The following is a 20166-nucleotide window of genomic DNA, read 5'->3' as shown; positions in this document are numbered from 1 at the left end:
GCCCCCTGTGCCTCCCTTTAGGGTACCTACCTGTGCTCCAACATCCCAACTTACCTCTCGAAGTGCTGGTCGCCCCTGGAGAGTCACCGTCCCCGAGCCTGCAGCCTTTGTTCCTTTTTCAAGATCCTCATTGGATAACATTGAGCGCCCGACGGCTCAAAAGCAACCTGCACCCAGCTGTCCGAGTGCCGCTGGCTGTGACCTCTTTGCCCTATCCTACTTCCTCCCTTGCCCAGAGCAAGTGACCAGGAGCTCAGCTCGCAGAGCCGCGTGGCCTGCTAGCCAGCAGCCACCAACCGAAGGCCCCCTTTCCCTCATTGGATAACATTGGGCCTACCTACCTCTGCACCCGGCTGCCCCTGCGCCGCTGGGACGGCACTAACTGTACTCACCTGATCCTGGGGGACCCCTGAGTCTATGTCCAGAACCCTAACTTCACCAAACAAGTACTCACCTGGAAACCGGTAATTCACTTACCTTCCATTGGATAACATTGAAAATTTTCGACTCCAAAATGGGTCAAAGTGTGAAGTTTTCAAAACTGAAAATATACCTATAAAATCAGCCAAAGTCCGAATTCGAAAATAATCACCTGTGAGCAGGAGAGAAGCCAGTACTGTACCTTTCAGCCCAGTACTGAACGACAAAAGTAATCCCTAGCGGGTTTACTAGTAACCTGTATTTTCTCCATAGGAACCCATTGTCTGCTTTTCTATGAAATTTCTTCTAAGGGTCTACTTTTGAAAACAGTATGAACAAACAATGGTCCTAGGACTAATATTTCAATTATGCAATTTGTCATCTATTTATGGATTCACACGAAAATATGGAATTTATCCATGAACACAACACCAGCACCAGAAAACAGCCAATTAAAAGTAAATTCAAAACAACAGTGGTGATTTATTTGTTCTCTACCACTTATTGCACAATGTAAATTGTTCACAATATAAATTTTATATAATACCTATTGGTCATCAAGGTTGCCCCCCACAGGAGCGTGCAGAAAATAGAAAAGTAAGGTAGAATTGGTGATGAAGAAAAAGAGGGAAATTCAAAGATCGTGATATAAAAACTTTTTTCAATTCAGAATAGGATCGTCTTTCATCCTATATAGAGACCTGACCATTTGAACAATCGTATTTACAAATTTATTGCAAAGGCAAAAAGAAAAGGCTTTCTACTTGGTAAGTCCAATGCACAAAAATTAGAAGATATGTTGGTCCAGGTCGATATTAATAAAGAGCGTCGACGTTTCGACTCGGCTTATGGCACCACGGCAAGTTAAACCTGGGCCGGGCGAGTCTTCTTCAGGACTTAGGGGAGGCAGCCCTATATCATTCGATGACCCTATAAAGCAGAAAAATGGGTCTGAGTAAGGTGGTGTCGGTGCGTTGCCTAATTAGATACACATCAATCTACAAAATCAAACGAGGGTCCTTTGCTTACCCTATCGTTGATAGTTGAATCTTAAGATTTTCTAACTTGTGATTCCAACCAATGGAATGTCCTCCTATAAGAATATAATTCATTCTAATGAGGACCTGAGAAACATTAACAATATGCAGCTGGTAGCCTACACGTAATGGAATAGAAGATTACCTGCGTGGTTCAATTCCCATGCAAGTCCATAGTTCACTGGGACTGGGATTAATTCTCAACACTCTAGAAACAATAATAGAGTCTGACTTTAGTGACTTGGTAAAGAGAATTAAACCAAAAAACAAAAAACCAGTCAGCTCCGTGGAGCTCTTACCGGGAAAAACTCTGTGTATTTACAGGCTATGTAAGACTTGTCAGGACTTCAGGAAGTGTCGAAGTACAACTTCTTCTCCGTTGAGGAGGGCTACAATAAGCGGAAATATACTCAGTCTGCTGCTGTTAATACAATGTATAATTCGAAAAGTGAACGCTCGATGGAGCTCTTACCCCTTAGTTGCCACCAATCAGAGAATGGAGACCCTTGGTAGATTTCACCTTCTCACCGCCAAGTATTACTAAAAACGGGGAGAGGGGTGTGCTTAGTTTTACACTTTTTTGATATCCTAGGTTAAGTTTGTAAACCGGACATACCCGTTTTTGCTTACCTAGTATGTCTCAGCAATGGATCCTCAAAAGTTGGACCAGATCACAGGAACAAAACAGTTTACGTCCCGTTACTCAAGCCTGTCGATCCCGACTGGTCTCGCTCTGTGGTTATTAATCAACATAGAAAATGCCCCTCGCCTATGCGTTTATGGCCGCCATATTGGAATGGTGCGAAGCTAGTGTTTTGGGGCCCTATTTTAGTTACTACGTACCCAAAGTCTCTGTATATCTTTGTAGTGTAAACGTTCAAGAACTTCGAATTATTAACAGCATATTCTGGATCATACGCTTGTAGGCCGCTGCAATACTACATGAAACAATTAAGACATATCAAGGTTCACAAAAATAAAAAAAAAATTTAACAATTTAAGTCACAGAAAAGCGGTCTGACATACAATGTGTTTTTTGATAATCACATCTTTGCATATGTACATATTTGTTATCAGGACATGGTGAGGATCGACACAGTCAGTTTTTAACCATCACATCCTTGCACATGTACATTTTTTAACAGGAAATGCTACATCCTATATGGTGTGGATTTACACAGTCAGGAGTGATACCGGTCTGTTTATCTCCTCCATTTCATTCAGGCCAGACTTCACAGTGTCCAGAATATGGATCCACAGACACTCTTTTATTCAGGACTGCCCCCAAATCTCCGCCTCTAGGGTTAGCTTTAACTTTTTCAATGACCCACCATTGGAAATTCGTGGGTTCATGATTGAACCTGGTGAAATGGTCAACTAGGGGAGCCCCCTGTATCTTACAACGTATCCTACTAGTGTGTTGGAGGATGCGACATTTAATTCTTTGGATGGTCTGTCCCACATATAGAAAGCCGCAAGGGCATTTGATGGTATATATGACTCCAGCAGTGTTGCAATTACTGTGATGTTTCAGGGTATAAGTGGCATCATTATGTGTGAAGTCTGTACATTCTACGGTCAGAGCGCACGCCTTACATCCCCCACATTTTTTGTGTCCCAGCACCGGGGGAAGACCCCAGAGTAGTCTGGCTGGGTGGAAGAGGTGGCCTTAGGAGGGATTGTACCAGGAAGTCTCGAATATTCTTTCCCTTCCTGAATGCATGTAATGGAGGCGGCATTCCTCCTAGTTCATCTTTGACTAAATGCCAATGGCGATTTATCAATTTCTTAACTTCACTACTTCTCGTGTTGAACGTTGTCACACATACCAGACGTTCTTTATTGTTAGCCTTGGCCTGTGTGTTTAACAGATGTTCTCGGTGGTTATGCCACGCGCGTTTCCGTGCATTTTTTAGGAGTCTTAGTGGGTAACCCCGTTCCATCAGTCTCCCCAACAGTAATGAAGATTCCTCCCAGTAGTCTTCCTTTTTTGTACAATTCCTCCGCAACCTCAGAAATTGTCCAAATGGCAAATTATCTCTGAGGTTGCGGGGGTGATGGCTTGTATACCTAAGGAGAGTATTCCTCTCACTCGTCTTTCTATATAGAGTGGTATATAAGGCGCCAGCCTCCTCCTTAATCTGGATGTCCAAAAAGTTTATGGACGTTTTGTCTGATTCTACAGTAAACTTAATATCTGGTGAGCGATCATTGAGCCAAAGATGGAACATTGATAACTGGTCCTTGCTACCCTCCCATATCAACAAAACGTCATCAATGTATCGGGCCCATAGAGATATATGATCCTGGTAGGGATTGTTTGAGTTAAGGACGAAATCCAATTCATATTCACTCATATAAATGATCGCTAAGTTCGGAGCAAAGCTTGCCCCCATAGCTACCCCCCTTGTCTGGATATAATATTTATTCTGGAACACAAAAAAGTTCTTGGTCATCGCTATAGTAAGCAAACTAATGATGAACTCGGTGGAAACTCTGTGAGGTGCTGGTCTCTGATTAAGAATTTTTTCCATACATTCTAAGGCCGCCTGTTGAGGGATGTTAGAATAAAGGGATATGATATCCATAGTTACTAGTAATGATGTACTCTGATCAAAACTACGTCCTTCTACCAGTAGAATAGTTTGTGTGGTATCACGCAGATATGTAGATGTTGCTATCGGTTTTAGAAAAACATCTATATATTTGCAGAGTGGCTCTAATAAAGAGCCACACCCCGAGATGATGGGGCGTCCAGGTGGATCAGTCATCCTTTTATGAACCTTAGGCAAGGTGTATATAGTCGGCATGCGGGGAGTTTTGTTGTTGAGAAAATCGTATTCCAATTTATTTATCAAGCCCTCATCCAAGGCAGCTTTTGTTAGCTTGTTAATGAGGAGGCTAATCTCTCTGGTAGGATCTTTTTTTATCAAAGTGTAGTTGCCTTCTATTGCTAATTGGGAGAGGATCTCCTCTTTGTATTTGTCAATATTCTGAACTACAATCGCTCCCCCTTTGTCAGCAGGTTTTATAACTATTTTGACATTGTTTCTCAGAGCATAAAGGGCTTCTTTTTCTTGCTTGCTCATGTTATATGCCACATATTGTCGGCTTGCAAGTATATTATCAAAGTCTCTTAAGACTACCTGTTTAAAGGCCATAATTTTATGGTCCAGCAAATGTGCAGGTGGATTGAATTTGGATGGAGGTCTTAATCCACTACCAGAAAAAGATGCGTTATAAGGAGTTTTTTGGAAGTAATGTTTAAGGCGCACCTTCCGAAAAAACTGGTGTAATTCAATCTTCAGATTGAAACTATTTGGCACAGATGTCGGGACAAAAGATAGTCCCTTGGATAGAACGTTTTGCTCAGAGGGAGTGAGTTCATAGTCAGACAGATTGATGACTGGATTCTCTTTTGGATGTACTACCATCTGTAATGTTTCTGGCGTGTTCGAATATCGCCCTGGTATTCTTGTTGGTTCTGGGGTTGTGTTTTCCCTCTCCCTGTACCTTGGTTCCAGGTGACACGTCCTCCCCTGGGCCTGCCCCAGGGGCGACCCCTTCCACGGAATCCCCGTGGAAGGGGTCGCCCCTGGGGCAGGGAGAGGGAAAACACAACCCCAGAACCAACAAGAATACCAGGGCGATATTCGAACACGCCAGAAACATTACAGATGGTAGTACATCCAAAAGAGAATCCAGTCATCAATCTGACTATGAACTCACTCCCTCTGAGCAAAACGTTCTATCCAAGGGACTATCTTTTGTCCCGACATCTGTGCCAAATAGTTTCAATCTGAAGATTGAATTACACCAGTTTTTTCGGAAGGTGCGCCTTCATTACTTCCAAAAAACTCCTTATAACGCATCTTTTTCTGGTAGTGGATTAAGACCGCCATCCAAATTCAATCCACCTGCACATTTGCTGGACCATAAAATTATGGCCTTTGAACAGGTAGTCTTAAGAGACTTTGATAATATACTTGCAAGCCGACAATATGTGGCATATAACATGAGCAAGCAAGAAAAAGAAGCCCTTTATGCTCTGAGAAACAATGTCAAAATAGTTATAAAACCTGCTGACAAAGGGGGAGCGATTGTAGTTCAGAATATTGACAAATACAAAGAGGAGATCCTCTCCCAATTAGCAATAGAAGGCAACTACACTTTGATAAAAAAAGATCCTACCAGAGAGATTAGCCTCCTCATTAACAAGCTAACAAAAGCTGCCTTGGATGAGGGCTTGATAAATAAATTGGAATACGATTTTCTCAACAACAAAACTCCCCGCATGCCGACTATATACACCTTGCCTAAGGTTCATAAAAGGATGACTGATCCACCTGGACGCCCCATCATCTCGGGGTGTGGCTCTCTATTAGAGCCACTCTGCAAATATATAGATGTTTTTAGAAAACCGATAGCAACCTCTACATCTACATATCTGCGTGATACCACACAAACTATTCTACTGGTAGAAGGACGTAGTTTTGATCAGAGTACATCATTACTAGTAACTATGGATATCATATCCCTTTATTCTAACATCCCTCAACAGGCGGCCTTAGAATGTATGGAAAAAATTCTTAATCAGAGACCAGCACCTCACAGAGTTTCCACCGAGTTCATCATTAGTTTGCTTACTATAGCGATGACCAAGAACTTTTTTGTGTTCCAGAATAAATATTATATCCAGACAAGGGGGGTAGCTATGGGGGCAAGCTTTGCTCCGAACTTAGCGATCATTTATATGAGTGAATATGAATTGGATTTCGTCCTTAACTCAAACAATCCCTACCAGGATCATATATCTCTATGGGCCCGATACATTGATGACGTTTTGTTGATATGGGAGGGTAGCAAGGACCAGTTATCAATGTTCCATCTTTGGCTCAATGATCGCTCACCAGATATTAAGTTTACTGTAGAATCAGACAAAACGTCCATAAACTTTTTGGACATCCAGATTAAGGAGGAGGCTGGCGCCTTATATACCACTCTATATAGAAAGACGAGTGAGAGGAATACTCTCCTTAGGTATACAAGCCATCACCCCCGCAACCTCAGAGATAATTTGCCATTTGGACAATTTCTGAGGTTGCGGAGGAATTGTACAAAAAAGGAAGACTACTGGGAGGAATCTTCATTACTGTTGGGGAGACTGATGGAACGGGGTTACCCACTAAGACTCCTAAAAAATGCACGGAAACGCGCGTGGCATAACCACCGAGAACATCTGTTAAACACACAGGCCAAGGCTAACAATAAAGAACGTCTGGTATGTGTGACAACGTTCAACACGAGAAGTAGTGAAGTTAAGAAATTGATAAATCGCCATTGGCATTTAGTCAAAGATGAACTAGGAGGAATGCCGCCTCCATTACATGCATTCAGGAAGGGAAAGAATATTCGAGACTTCCTGGTACAATCCCTCCTAAGGCCACCTCTTCCACCCTGCCAGACTACTCTGTGGGGTCTTCCCCCGGTGCTGGGACACAAAAAATGTGGGGGATGTAAGGCGTGCGCTCTGACCGTAGAATGTACAGACTTCACACATAATGATGCCACTTATACCCTCAAACATCACAGTAATTGCAACACTGCTGGAGTCATATATATACCATCAAATGCCCTTGCGGCTTTCTATATGTGGGACAGACCATCCAAAGAATTAAATGTCGCATCCTCCAACACACTAGTAGGATACGTTGTAAGATACAGGGGGCTCCCCTAGTAGACCATTTCACCAGGTTCAATCATGAACCCACGAATTTCCAATGGTGGGTCATTGAAAAAGTTAAAGCTAACCCTAGAGGTGGAGATTTGGGGGCAGTCCTGAATAAAAGAGAGTGTCTGTGGATCCATATTCTGGACACTGTGAAGTCTGGCCTGAATGAAATGGAGGAGATAAACAGACAGGTATCACTCCTGACTGTGTAAATCCACACCATATAGGATGTAGCATTTCCTGTTAAAAAATGTACATGTGCAAGGATGTGATGGTTAAAAACTGACTGTGTCGATCCTCACCATGTCCTGATAACAAATATGTACATATGCAAAGATGTGATTATCAAAAAACACATTGTATGTCAGACCCCTTTTCTGTGACTTAAATTGTGAATTTTTTTTAAAATTTTTTATTTTTGTGAACCTTGATATGTCTTAATTGTTTCATGTAGTATTGCAGCGGCCTACAAGCGTATGATCCAGAATATGCTGTTAATAATTCGAAGTTCTTGAACGTTTACACTACAAAGATATACAGAGACTTTGGGTACGTAGTAACTAAAATAGGGCCCCAAAACACTAGCTTCGCACCATTCCAATATGGCGGCCATAAACGCATAGGCGAGGGGCATTTTCTATGTTGATTAATAACCACAGAGCGAGACCAGTCGGGATCGACAGGCTCGAGTAACGGGACGTAAACTGTTTTGTTCCTGTGATCTGGTCCAACTTTTGAGGATCCATTGCTGAGACATACTAGGTAAGCAAAAACGGGTATGTCCGGTTTACAAACTTAACCTAGGATATCAAAAAAGTGTAAAACTAAGCACACCCCTCTCCCCGTTTTTAGTAATACTTGGCGGTGAGAAGGTGAAATCTACCAAGGGTCTCCATTCTCTGATTGGTGGCAACTAAGGGGTAAGAGCTCCATCGAGCGTTCACTTTTCGAATTATACATTGTATTAACAGCAGCAGACTGAGTATATTTCCGCTTATTGTAGCCCTCCTCAACGGAGAAGAAGTTGTACTTCGACACTTCCTGAAGTCCTGACAAGTCTTACATAGCCTGTAAATACACAGAGTTTTTCCCGGTAAGAGCTCCACGGAGCTGACTGGTTTTTTGTTTTTTGGTTTAATTCTCTTTACCAAGTCACTAAAGTCAGACTCTATTATTGTTTCTAGAGTGTTGAGAATTAATCCCAGTCCCAGTGAACTATGGACTTGCATGGGAATTGAACCACGCAGGTAATCTTCTATTCCATTACGTGTAGGCTACCAGCTGCATATTGTTAATGTTTCTCAGGTCCTCATTAGAATGAATTATATTCTTATAGGAGGACATTCCATTGGTTGGAATCACAAGTTAGAAAATCTTAAGATTCAACTATCAACGATAGGGTAAGCAAAGGACCCTCGTTTGATTTTGTAGATTGATGTGTATCTAATTAGGCAACGCACCGACACCACCTTACTCAGACCCATTTTTCTGCTTTATAGGGTCATCGAATGATATAGGGCTGCCTCCCCTAAGTCCTGAAGAAGACTCGCCCGGCCCAGGTTTAACTTGCCGTGGTGCCATAAGCCGAGTCGAAACGTCGACGCTCTTTATTAATATCGACCTGGACCAACATATCTTCTAATTTTTGTGCATTGGACTTACCAAGTAGAAAGCCTTTTCTTTTTGCCTTTGCAATAAATTTGTAAATACGATTGTTCAAATGGTCAGGTCTCTATATAGGATGAAAGACGATCCTATTCTGAATTGAAAAAAGTTTTTATATCACGATCTTTGAATTTCCCTCTTTTTCTTCATCACCAATTCTACCTTACTTTTCTATTTTCTGCACGCTCCTGTGGGGGCAACCTTGATGACCAATAGGTATTATATAAAATTTATATTGTGAACAATTTACATTGTGCAATAAGTGGTAGAGAACAAATAAATCACCACTGTTGTTTTGAATTTACTTCTAATTGGCTGTTTTCTGGTGCTGGTGTTGTGTTCATGGATAAATTCCATATTTTCGTGTGAATCCATAAATAGATGACAAATTGCATAATTGAAATATTAGTCCTAGGACCATTGTTTGTTCATACTGTTGATTACCCAGGTCCTGGACCAATTGGGTTACCCCATTTATATTAATGGCTACTTTTGAAAACGGCAAATATTCTTTAAAAATCGTACGAAATACTGAAACGCAATTACCTACCTGTTTTGAGTTAAGGCCCCAGTGCTGGCCCTAGGAGACTAGTGCTGGGTTACAAAAGTAGCGCAATCGTACTTTACCTGTAACCTGAATTTCCTCCCATTGAATAACATTGTGAGAATCACCTCGAAAAGTTTCTAAGTGTGAACTTTTAAAACCGCTTTATATTCAAGAAAAATCATCACTAACTAAAACGTTTCTGCGAATCTGGTTTCAGCTTAGACCCCAGGACTGAATCCAAGATCTAGTCCTTGAATTACCAAAGTAATCCATAAAGTAATCAACTGTACTTTCCTATGAAAGCCCATCGAGTTCAATGCTAGAGTGTGTTTCAGAACTGTATTGCTATTAGCTAACCTGTGATTGTGTGTACAAACTTGTTGCTCCTCTGCAAAGTATTTACATGAGAGTACTCGTAATGTGAAAAGTATATTTTTATAACTGTTGGGTCTAAAAATAAAACAACCATATCTTTGGATATACAAACAATTGGCCTGGAATTCAGTCCTTGAGTGTGTGAAACCTTTTGCTGACGGAGTGGGTACATCAAATGCTTTACACTGTCCTCTGGTACTGCCTTACTGCTCGACCAAGCTACCACTTTGGAGAGTAAGGTCAGTTCTGACTTTAACCTCGGTTACACCTCTGGGGTTGGTGGACTCTATACACGCTGTACTTCCTTCTAGTCCTGTATATATAGAGCCACTTTCTCACAATAGGGCTTCATTAAACGGCAGCGGGGGCTCCAAGGACTTCGCTGCCGGTTGCAGCACCTCTGTCAGGAGTTAAGTCCTGACTGCCACTGTAGGTAGCTCGAGGCCGAGAGCCTCGGCCGCCCTACGCAACGCCACTGTATAAGACGTTCCCTCCTCCGTAGCCATGGTAGGAGGAGACATGCCAAGGTCTGGTGAGGTATCCAGACCACTGGCTTCCCCCAGTTCCTCTTTCCAGTTCGGTTCAAAGCCTAACTGGTCAGTTAAAGGGTCTCCAGACCCCTCCCAGTCCTCCTCACCCTCCTTTGGCTGCCAATCCGGTCTAAAAGAGCCAGGGTAGAAAAGGGGTACAAAAGTACCTGTCATAGCCGGATCCTGAGTCGCCCGGCTCAGTGTCCACATCGGGATTGATGCTGGGGTTGACGCCGGTGGGGGACAACCGGCTGTGGTGCCGGCGGAAGAGGCGCCAGCGGGGTGTAACTTGGTCGACCGACAGCGATCCGGATCCAGGCCTGCATCCAAGGGGACCCTGCGGTGCCAAGGCTGAAGCCACCAGCGCCGAACGCGATGGGCCGCCCAAAGATGGCATGCATCGCTATGTAAAATTGACACAGCTGGGCAGGGGTCGCTCCAGGCTCCCGAAAGGGAGGGAAACCCGGAGTCGACCCTTTGGGCTCTGCACCACCCGCGTCCTTCGTCGTGTCGGCCTATGGACGGGGACAAGTCGAAGAGCGACCATGCTTCTTCAACTTCTTCTTGTGCTTCGACTTACTTGACCCAGAGTGCGAAGACTTGGATGAGGAATGATGGTGGATCCGCGAATGGTCCCTCGACCTCCTACGCGACCGGGACCTCGAGCGGCGTGGAGCAGACTGTCGTGCCTCGATAAGCTTTCGGCAATGCTCCCGCAAAGACTTTGGATTCATGGTCTGGCAGTTGGAGCATGACTTAGGGCAGTGGTCGCGCTCCAGGCAGAATAGGCACATCAGTCGGTTACAGGAACCGCAAGCCTTGAAGCCAGGCACCCCTGATGTGCACCAGGAGTCGAAAACTCAAAAATGATGTCGACAAAAGTTGCCAAAAAGTGACTGGAGGTACCGCTCTCTCCGGATCTGCGCTGCTTGGCGCGTAAAAAGAAAGAACTGACCTCAGCGTGTGAGGGCAGCGTCTATGTAGCTAACGCAACATCATCCCGGCGACCACGACTCCAACGACGAACGAGGAGTCGACCGATGCCACCTTCCGACGCGCAGGGGTACTGTTGATGATGAACTTTCCAGATCCAGTCTGATACCTAGGGGTAATTCTAAGGTAAGGAATCTGTAGCGAACTGTTTCTTTCAGATGTGCCTAGGGGCTCTTGCGGTTGGAGCACTGTTTCTAGGTAACCTTTGGTTACCTGGGTTCTTGAATTGATCACACAAAGGCGGGCGGGCTCCATCACAGCGCTGCACACCTATTCTGATTAGTCAGGCGAAATTCTATAAAAATCACTGTATTAATTTGGTTCCGTTCACAGGGATGTGTGCCATGTCGACTTCTTTTCTTTGCACCCAGAGACGCAGGCTGCAGTGGCAGTGTGCATGTGCTTGGTGGCAAGGGGTCCCTTAAAGTGGCACAATTCGTGCTACAGCCCTTAAGGACCCTCTTTAGTCAAGGTCCTTGGTACCAGGCATACCTTTTACTAGGGAATTGTGTGAACTAAAGTACTGCCAATTATGGAAGAAATTGTAACGTTTAAGGAAAGAACACCGATACAGGGGACCTAGTTAGCAGAACCAAGTAAACTTTCAGGCAAGTTGCATCAGATATCAGGCAAAAATCTAGGGGGTAACCATGTCAAAAAGTTCACTTTCCTAGGCACAAAAGAGGAAGAGGTTTTCTTGCTCAGCTACCTCACACCACTTGGGGGTAACACCTCTGGGAAAGAATGGAGCAAAAAGTCAGTAAGAACCATCCATAAACTTCAAAGGGGCCATTCCATAAACCATCCATAAACTTCAAAGGTGCCCTGCCTAGTACTCTATACACCACAGAGTTTGATCCATTTCAATGGTGATCAGGAATGCTTTGGAGGAACCTTACAAATTACTGGCATGCTTCTTACAATTTCTGTCTTGCGTACTACCTAAATACAGGCGATCCCAAATGGGTTCCTGAACTGCAACAGACAAGCACAGCACATATACCAGCGCTCATCCAAGTACACACAGACAGAATAAACATACATGTGAAAACTGAGTCCCTCAAAGATGGAGCGAACATCCCAGATGTAGGACATGTAGTAAGCCAGGGACAAAGCCAAGCCAGAGATTTCTCTTCAGTCACTGCAGAGGGAAGGCATCAGGGCAACTTGTACCTCTAAAACATCGACAAAACCGGATACTGGGCTGAGAAATTTCAACAGGCCAAGGGCACAACTGACAGGTGCAGAATACACAAGGCGAGAAATCAATGAGGACAATAGCACTGGAAGCAACGTTCAGTATAACGATAATGAGAAGGAAAAATTAATATTTTGATGCAGGTCTCAGAAGTTATCCAAAACATACTAGAAATGAAACACTGAGAAACAACCTTAAGACAAAGGAACCCTCTATAATTTCACCCTACTTCATTATTAAGCTTACTTCATTATTAAACTACTCACAGTCATCCCATTGACAGTTCCCAGTTCTTCCCGGATGGTAAAGACATCCAACAAAGCTTGTGTGGGGTGTTCTCCCACCCCATCTCCAGCATTAATGATAGGTTTGCGACAGAGCTTTGAAGCAAGCTGAAAAATGGGAAACGCATAGTAAGACTGAGATAAGCGGTTATAAATTTAACACAAAGTGCAATGATGCTACATTCACAAGTCCAAGTCGCACTGCAAGACATAAGCAGGCTAAAATTTACCATAGACAAGGACGTTTCTGTAAAGTTACTGGGGGCTCATTAAGTATCACTCGCCATTTTTAGGTCTTGTCTAAGACAGTGCATGCATGATCTGTGGCAAGACATTTTTGTTAGCATACAGTGGCCTTAGATCCTGCCCACTGTTAGCATTTGTTGGCCTCACAGTCACTCATTTACATAATTCTTATTTGAGGAATTGTGTGGACTTTACTTTCCTGTGCTGTTTGTTCTTTGCTTGGACTATGGATGCATTACTGTCTCCTTACACCTCTCTTTTGTGGTATTACTCTTCTTTTTAATTAAGCACTCTAGAAGAGCATGAGTTTTTCAGCAGTCTCCCTCATGGGCTTCTTTGTCCCTCCCCTCCCCCAGTATTGTCCTGCTTCATGTCCTTCCCTACCCCCATCTTTCGGTGTTGCCGTCTCAACTTCTGCCTCTCCAACTTGGATTGCGCACTAATAAAAACCCTAAACACACCTGTGCCATTTTGTAGGCGCACACGCATGCTACATCCTGAAAGGTTTTTTTCATGGTGCCGAGATCTCTTCCTTGCGAAAGATCATTGATGTTGAAGGCTAGACCGAGCAAGTTTGTGGTAACAAAGCTCAAGCCCTGCCCCCACTCTGGAAATGACATTCACAAAAAGTGCCAGTACCTCCACTGCCCCTGGCTGTGGATGACGCAGCACCATCACATCAGCATAACAACTCATGGTCTGCACAGAGTCCACCAAAGTCTCTCCTTTCTGTGCAGAGGATGTAGATTCGGAGAAGCTGATCACTGATCCTCCAAGGCGATACATGGCCGAACAGAATGAGCTGCAGGTTCTGGTGCTAGCCTCATAAAACATGGAGGCCATCACCTTACCCTATAAGAAAAGAGGACATACCACGAAAACTAGTGTGAGAAGGTTCTACAATATTAGCCAACAATCAATGTGGAAAGAGTAATATGCATCCTTTCAATGTAATGGGAATATGCAAAAGTACAGAAAAGTACCTACTGAATGTAGATTCTCTATGCATATACATATTCCTGCAGTCTTATATTTGCTTTGTTGTTATGTGAATGGAGTATTTTGCAATCATTACACTTGGAATTATAAGGCATATATACCTCCTCTCCCCTGCTAGTTAATCCAGCCTTCACGGATGTCCTGTCCGCTGCCAGCAGCTGGCAGAGAACTACTGTTGCCCTGCTTCAGTGTGAAGTATTTTTAGGTTTTGGCATAAGGGAACAATGTATTGGGCTTCAACAACAAGAAATAAAGCAGGAGGCACATCACTATCCTTCAGTCTCCACTTCATGACTTTCTGCAGAACACTGCTGCCATTGTGAGATATGCATTACAAGACGGCAATGGTTGCATTCAGGCAAACAGATGATTCGCAACAAATACAATCATGCATCAAAATCTGTCCCATGTTCGAACAGGTAAGCATGCATTGTCTGGATATATGTATGCTGCTTGAAAAACAGGACCCCAGGAGTTCATGGCACTCACCTTTAGAATGTCCAGACTCCTCTCCTTCTGCACCATCATTCGCAAGGTGTGCGCCACATTGAAGAGATGCGACATCTGAGGAGGCACAAAATTACAGACCAACGTCATCACATATGCACTTGAGACTCCAAAGCTGTCTCCTAATTTGCTGCAAGCGACCTTGAACTAGGCCCGCCTCCCAAAAAAATAAACATCCCACCTAAACTCTAAATATCATGGGCCAGGAACGTGTTATGAACTGCAATGCTCTCACAATACTATCTATTATGTCTGTCAACTCACAGAATAACCAAGCGACACATCCCACCTCTGTAGTGGGATCATTGACTTGTGCCGTCTTATATTTCTTGTTTACCTGACTGTATTTTGATATGTTTTATGTATGTTATTATTATCCTTTCATGTTAGTGACTATTACATTGCTCCCATTACCTCTGTTCATTCCTACTGCCCCTACCCCTTTCATTGTGAAGCGCTCTGATATCTGTAAGGATCTTGTTCGCGCTATATAAAACTTTGAATAAATAAATAAAATAAATACACAACAGCCAGGCCACAGCACCATCTACCATAAGGGAGAGCCAGGGGTCAACTCGAAGAATGACCACCATGCTGTGAGGTTGCAAAGCAGCAGAATAATCCTTTGAGGTATACAACATGTGTACCACTGAGTTGAATAATAACTATTAAGTGCATAGCTTGTTAGGGCTGTGTATCCAGCTGCTTCTCTGAATTTCAGCAACTCTAAACGAGCAAGGGGATTGAATCACTGGTTGATTTAGGGATGGGACTTAACAGCTTCATGGCTGGACACTCTTGTATGTTTCCTTGGCAGCCAAGTCCTTCCCTCCATATTGAGCTGGGAATTCTTATGAACTCTCTAGAGATCTGTGCTAGCAGAGCTGGAATTAAGCGTGAAGGCGACACTTATAAAGTACTTCTCACTTTGATGGAAACTATCGGCTCTGCCCAGGTTCTATGAATCAAACAATGGCTCTCCACCCTGGTTAGGTTTGTGAACTCTTTCAATCCTTGGGCCTTTAACCTTCATGATGTTTGGGACATGAATAAGGTTTTTTTTTGTGGTCCTCATCCTGTCAATTAACTTGTAGGCGACACTCCATTTCCCATTCTGAGGGCCGGATGAAAAGAGTCTTTCCACACAAGAAATAGCTACTTCCACTCCCAACCCTCACACACATAGCATGAGGGGGATCAGGACCGACAACTATTAATTGACTTTATCATTGGACCCCGTTCCTCTGACACCAGTCAACAAACAGAACACAAACCTTTTCCTGACTTCTAGAGTCACATGCAATATCTGATTGACTAGTTCGTATGATATCGTTTTTACACTTCAAGAAAAGTGGTGGGACAGCCAATTTCCAAGCTTTACATATTTCTCGCCTACCGAATAAAGTAACATAAAAGATTATTCTAGCGGCCCTTTTGTTTTAAGCCAATATATTATCTTGGCATATACCAACAAAAAAAAAAGTAACTGTGATTTCTAGCTGAATTCCTGTAACCTCCTTCAAAAATTCAACAATATCAATCCAAAATTTAGCGATCGCTGGGCAAGTTAAAAACATATGATAATCATTTGCCTGTGGATCTCGGCACCTTGAGCATACATACTGAGTTCCAGAGACTTTTGTAAATTTCGCAGGGGTCCAGTAGACCCGGTAAAGATATGAATACGCTTCAAATAAGCAAGTTTAACTATCTCACAAAGCAATGAAAAAGAAGCCAGCCAAACCTCACTCAAGTTTATATTTTCTAAAAACATTTTGCCATAGCTTTTGGATAGTCTGTAGAATGACTTTCCAATTTAATACCACTATTGGATCTTATGATAATGGCAACTCCTTTTGTACTGCCACTCTGATTTGAGCTAACAATGTCCTGAACCAAAGACCATTTTTTAAACATATTTAAACATTCATCCTCTTCTAAATGGGTCTCCTATAAAAAAATAAAATTAGCCTCAAATGTTTAAGAAACTCCATGATACAAGCCAATTTTTTCATAGACCTCACCCATTTACATTCCATGAGGTGAGATGTAGTAAGTTCTTACTCATTTGTTATTGGAAATACTCCCACCCTCTCACCATAGGACCAAGGAGTTTAACAAAGATATACAAAAAACGACAGGTTGAGGACCCTACTTTTTAATCTTTTTTCCCCGAATGCTCCCAACACCCTGTGCCCTTCCCCACCCCCCACCCACCCCCAACTATCTCTTAGGGCGCAAGCGCCTCAGAGATACCCCTATGCTAACAAGGTGAGCCAGGCTACCTAGCTCAAAATTAACAATCTCATATCTACATATTTACACAGATAGGCACTATTACTTTATACTTGCGTATTGTTGTAAATTGCCACATTTTACTACAGGTTACATGTTGCTCTGCTAACTTAGTTCCTTGTCCTGACCAATCACAACTTTATCAAGCCGACTAACCTCAACTACTTCCTATCTGTAATTTTTCCGGTTATATCTTCGTAAGAACCTGAGGAAAACTCCTCTCTATCCTGTCCCTCCCATCTTTTTTAACAGGGCATCCACTTCCTCCGGTTCCCGTAAGTTATACATTTTGTTGTTCCACATGACTTTCAACATAGCGGGGAACTTCATATGCACCTGCGCTCCCTTAAGCCTCAGTTCATTCATCTTTGAGCCTAACAGCCATTGGCGCTCCGCTGTTCTTCTACCCATATCCAAACGAATTGAGTATGTACAATCCCGAAATGTTGATGACCTTTCTTTTAATGCCCTACTTAAAGCAGGCTCCTTGATTGTATAGGTATGGAAACAGACAAGAATCTTCCTCGGGCTTTCCTTCCCAGCTGCAGCCTATATTCACCCAGTCAATATCCGCTCTGAGAGTAGCTCCCCCAATAACCGAGAAACAAAACCCTTTAGGTCTGCCCCTTCAGCATTCTCATTAATTCCCAGGATACATATATTATTTCTCCTAGCCTGAAGTTCAAGCCTTTCCATATCCTGCTGTAGCTCCTTGTTCCCTTGTTTTAACTTTTCGATCTCTCTGAGATTAGAAGCAGTGGTCTCCCCTAAAGCTTTCACCTCCTCTTCGAGATTCTCGGTTCTCTTAGCCAAACCATCAATCTTCTGCTCCATGATCTCCCCCCTATCCTGAATTTTTGTTTATTTTCAGTAGTCTCAAATTTGGCTAGGATTTCTTCTCTGAAACTAGCCAAGAAGGCCCCTAATTGACCGCCAGCAACACCTATATTGCTTTCCTCGTGAATGGCATATAACGCAGCAGTGGCAGCAGTAAGGAATATGCTACTTACCAGTATGCATCTGTTCTTGGCATAGAGGGCTGCAGAGTTGTACATTTATGAATAGATCGCCATCTGGTGTTGGGCTCGGATGATTGCACTTGTTTTTCTTCTGGAGAAGTCTTTGTCGTCATAGATGACTCCTCCTCTTGGTGTTAGTGCGCATGGGCATCGGCTCCATCCTTAGATTGTTTTGCCATAGTAGGGTTAGATGGAGTAGTGTAGTAGAATACATAAAGATATGCCCATGTAAGTGTATCTAAATAAGATAATGTTGGGACAGACACAGGTTTCCGGGGAGGCAGGGAGGGCATGTACCACTCTGCAGCCCTCTATGCCAAGAACAGATGCATACTGGTAAGAAGCATATTCCGTTCGAGGCATATGGGCTGCAGATGGTACATTTATGAATAGATTATACAGCAGTTACCTCCCTAGCGGTGGTCACCAGTGTCTGTCGCAACTGTTTGAAATAGAGTTTTTAATACAGCTTGGCCCACTCTGGCTTGTTGTGTAGCCTGCACATCAACACAGTAGTGCTTTGTGAATGTATGTGGTGTAGACCAAGTTGCTGCTCTACATATGTTATCTAGGGGAATGTTCCCTAAGAATGCCATAGATGCTCCTAGCTTTCGTGTAGAATGAGCTCTAGGAGGAACAGTTAATGTTCTCTTTGCTTTAATGTAACATATTTGTATACATCTTACAATCCATCTAGCGATGCCCGCTTTAGAGATAGGATTGCCCTTATGTGTTGGGGAAAATGCTACAAATAGTTGTTTAGTTTTCCTGAAGTTTTGTGTCCTTTCTATGTAGTACAAAATGGCTCTTTTGACATCTAGTGTATGTAGAGCCCTTTCTGCTACCGTCTGTGGCTTTGGAAAAAAGACTGGTAGTTCCACCGGCTGGTTGATGTGAAATGCTGAAATTACTTTAGGCAAGAACTTTGGGTTTGTTCTAAGAACCACTTTATTCTGGTGTAACTGTAGGAATGGTTCTTGTATTGTCAATGCCTGTAATTCACTTACTCTCCTGAGTGAGGTAATGGCTATAAGGAAAGCCACCTTCCATGTAAGGAATTGCATCTCGCACCTATGCATAGGTTCGAAAGGTGGTCCCATTAGTCTGGTGAGTACTACGTTGAGGTTCCAGACCGGGGAAGGTGGTAATCTTGGTGGAATGACTCTTTTAAGGCCTTCCATGAAGGCTTTTATCGCTGGCACTCTGAACAGTGATATATGCTGCCTGTTTTGTAGGTACGCTGCTATAGCTGCTAGATGTACTCTGATAGATGTGTACGCGAGATTACATTGCTGTAAGTGTAGTAAGTAGCAAATAATCTCCCTTGTTGATACGTCCAGAGGGTTGATGATATTAGTAGTACAGTGTATAGCAAACCTCTTCCACTTAGCTGCATAGCATGCTCTGGTGGTGGGACGTCTCGCTTGTTTAATTATCTCCATGCAATTTGGGGGTAGATCTAAGTACCCAAATTCTAGGATTTCAGGAGCCAGATCGCTAGGTTCAGTTGTGTGTGATCTGGGTGCATTATTTCTCCATGGTTCTGTGTAAGGTGCATGGGTAGAATTCTTAGCTTTTGATGTGGCACTTGTGAGAGTTGCAGGAGCGTGGTGAACCACGGTTGTCTTGCCCACGTGGGTGCTACTAGTATCATGGTCATTGAGTGTTGTTGCAGCTTTCTGACCACTAATGGGATTAGTGGGAGAGGGGGAAAAGCGTATGCAAATTTGTGGGACCAATTTATCCATAACGCATTGCCCTGCGACAGGTGGTGTGGGTACCTGGACGCGAAGCTTTGGCATTTTGCGTTCTGATGAGTGGCAAAGAGGTCTATCTCTGGCTGTCCCCATCTTTGGAAGAATGGCTGCAGTATTTGTTGGTGCAGTTCCCATTCGTGTATTTGTTCCGACTGTCTGCTTAAGATGTCTGCTATCTGGTTTTGGACTCCTGGTAGGTGTTCGGCTAACAGATAGATGTTTTGAGGAATGGCCCATCTCCAGATTTCCTGTGCTAGTCTGGATAGTTGGAGAGAGTGCGTCCCCCCGTTTTTGAATATAATACATTGCTGTCATGTTGTCTGTTCTGATCAGGACTGCTTTGTTGGCAACATGTATTTGGAAGGCTTTCAATGCTAGAAACACTGCTAGTAGTTCTAGATGACTGATGTGCAGTCTTTTTTCCTGCACACTCCACCTTCCTTGTACTGTGTATTTCTCCATATGTGCTCCCCATCCTGTGAGCGATGCGTCTGCTGTTATTGTCACCTGTGGAATTGGTTCTAGGAACGACCGCCCCTTGGCAATGTTTGTTGTGTTCCACC

The 20166-nt window shown here is 43.3% G+C and overlaps 1 protein-coding gene across 7 annotated transcripts in view; it reads right to left on the bottom strand.

Annotated features, from left to right (window-relative positions):
• CAD (carbamoyl-phosphate synthetase 2, aspartate transcarbamylase, and dihydroorotase) overlaps nt 1-20166 on the bottom strand; it is a 414808-nt gene that overhangs the window by 94628 nt on the left and 300014 nt on the right. For all 7 annotated transcript variants that reach the window (XM_078650082.1, XM_078650077.1, XM_078650079.1 and 4 more), the window contains 3 exons: nt 14515-14589; nt 13666-13878; nt 12763-12888 (listed from right to left, as the gene is read on the bottom strand). In XM_078650082.1, the coding sequence (XP_078506208.1) occupies nt 12763-12888; nt 13666-13878; nt 14515-14589 (414 nt within the window). The remainder of the gene's footprint in view (nt 1-12762; nt 12889-13665; nt 13879-14514; nt 14590-20166) is intronic.

This window comes from Lissotriton helveticus, chromosome 6 (genome assembly GCF_964261635.1).
Source record: "Lissotriton helveticus chromosome 6, aLisHel1.1, whole genome shotgun sequence".
Classification (NCBI taxonomy): Eukaryota; Metazoa; Chordata; class Amphibia; order Caudata; family Salamandridae; genus Lissotriton; species Lissotriton helveticus.
This window is presented reverse-complemented; position numbering and strand designations above follow the sequence as displayed.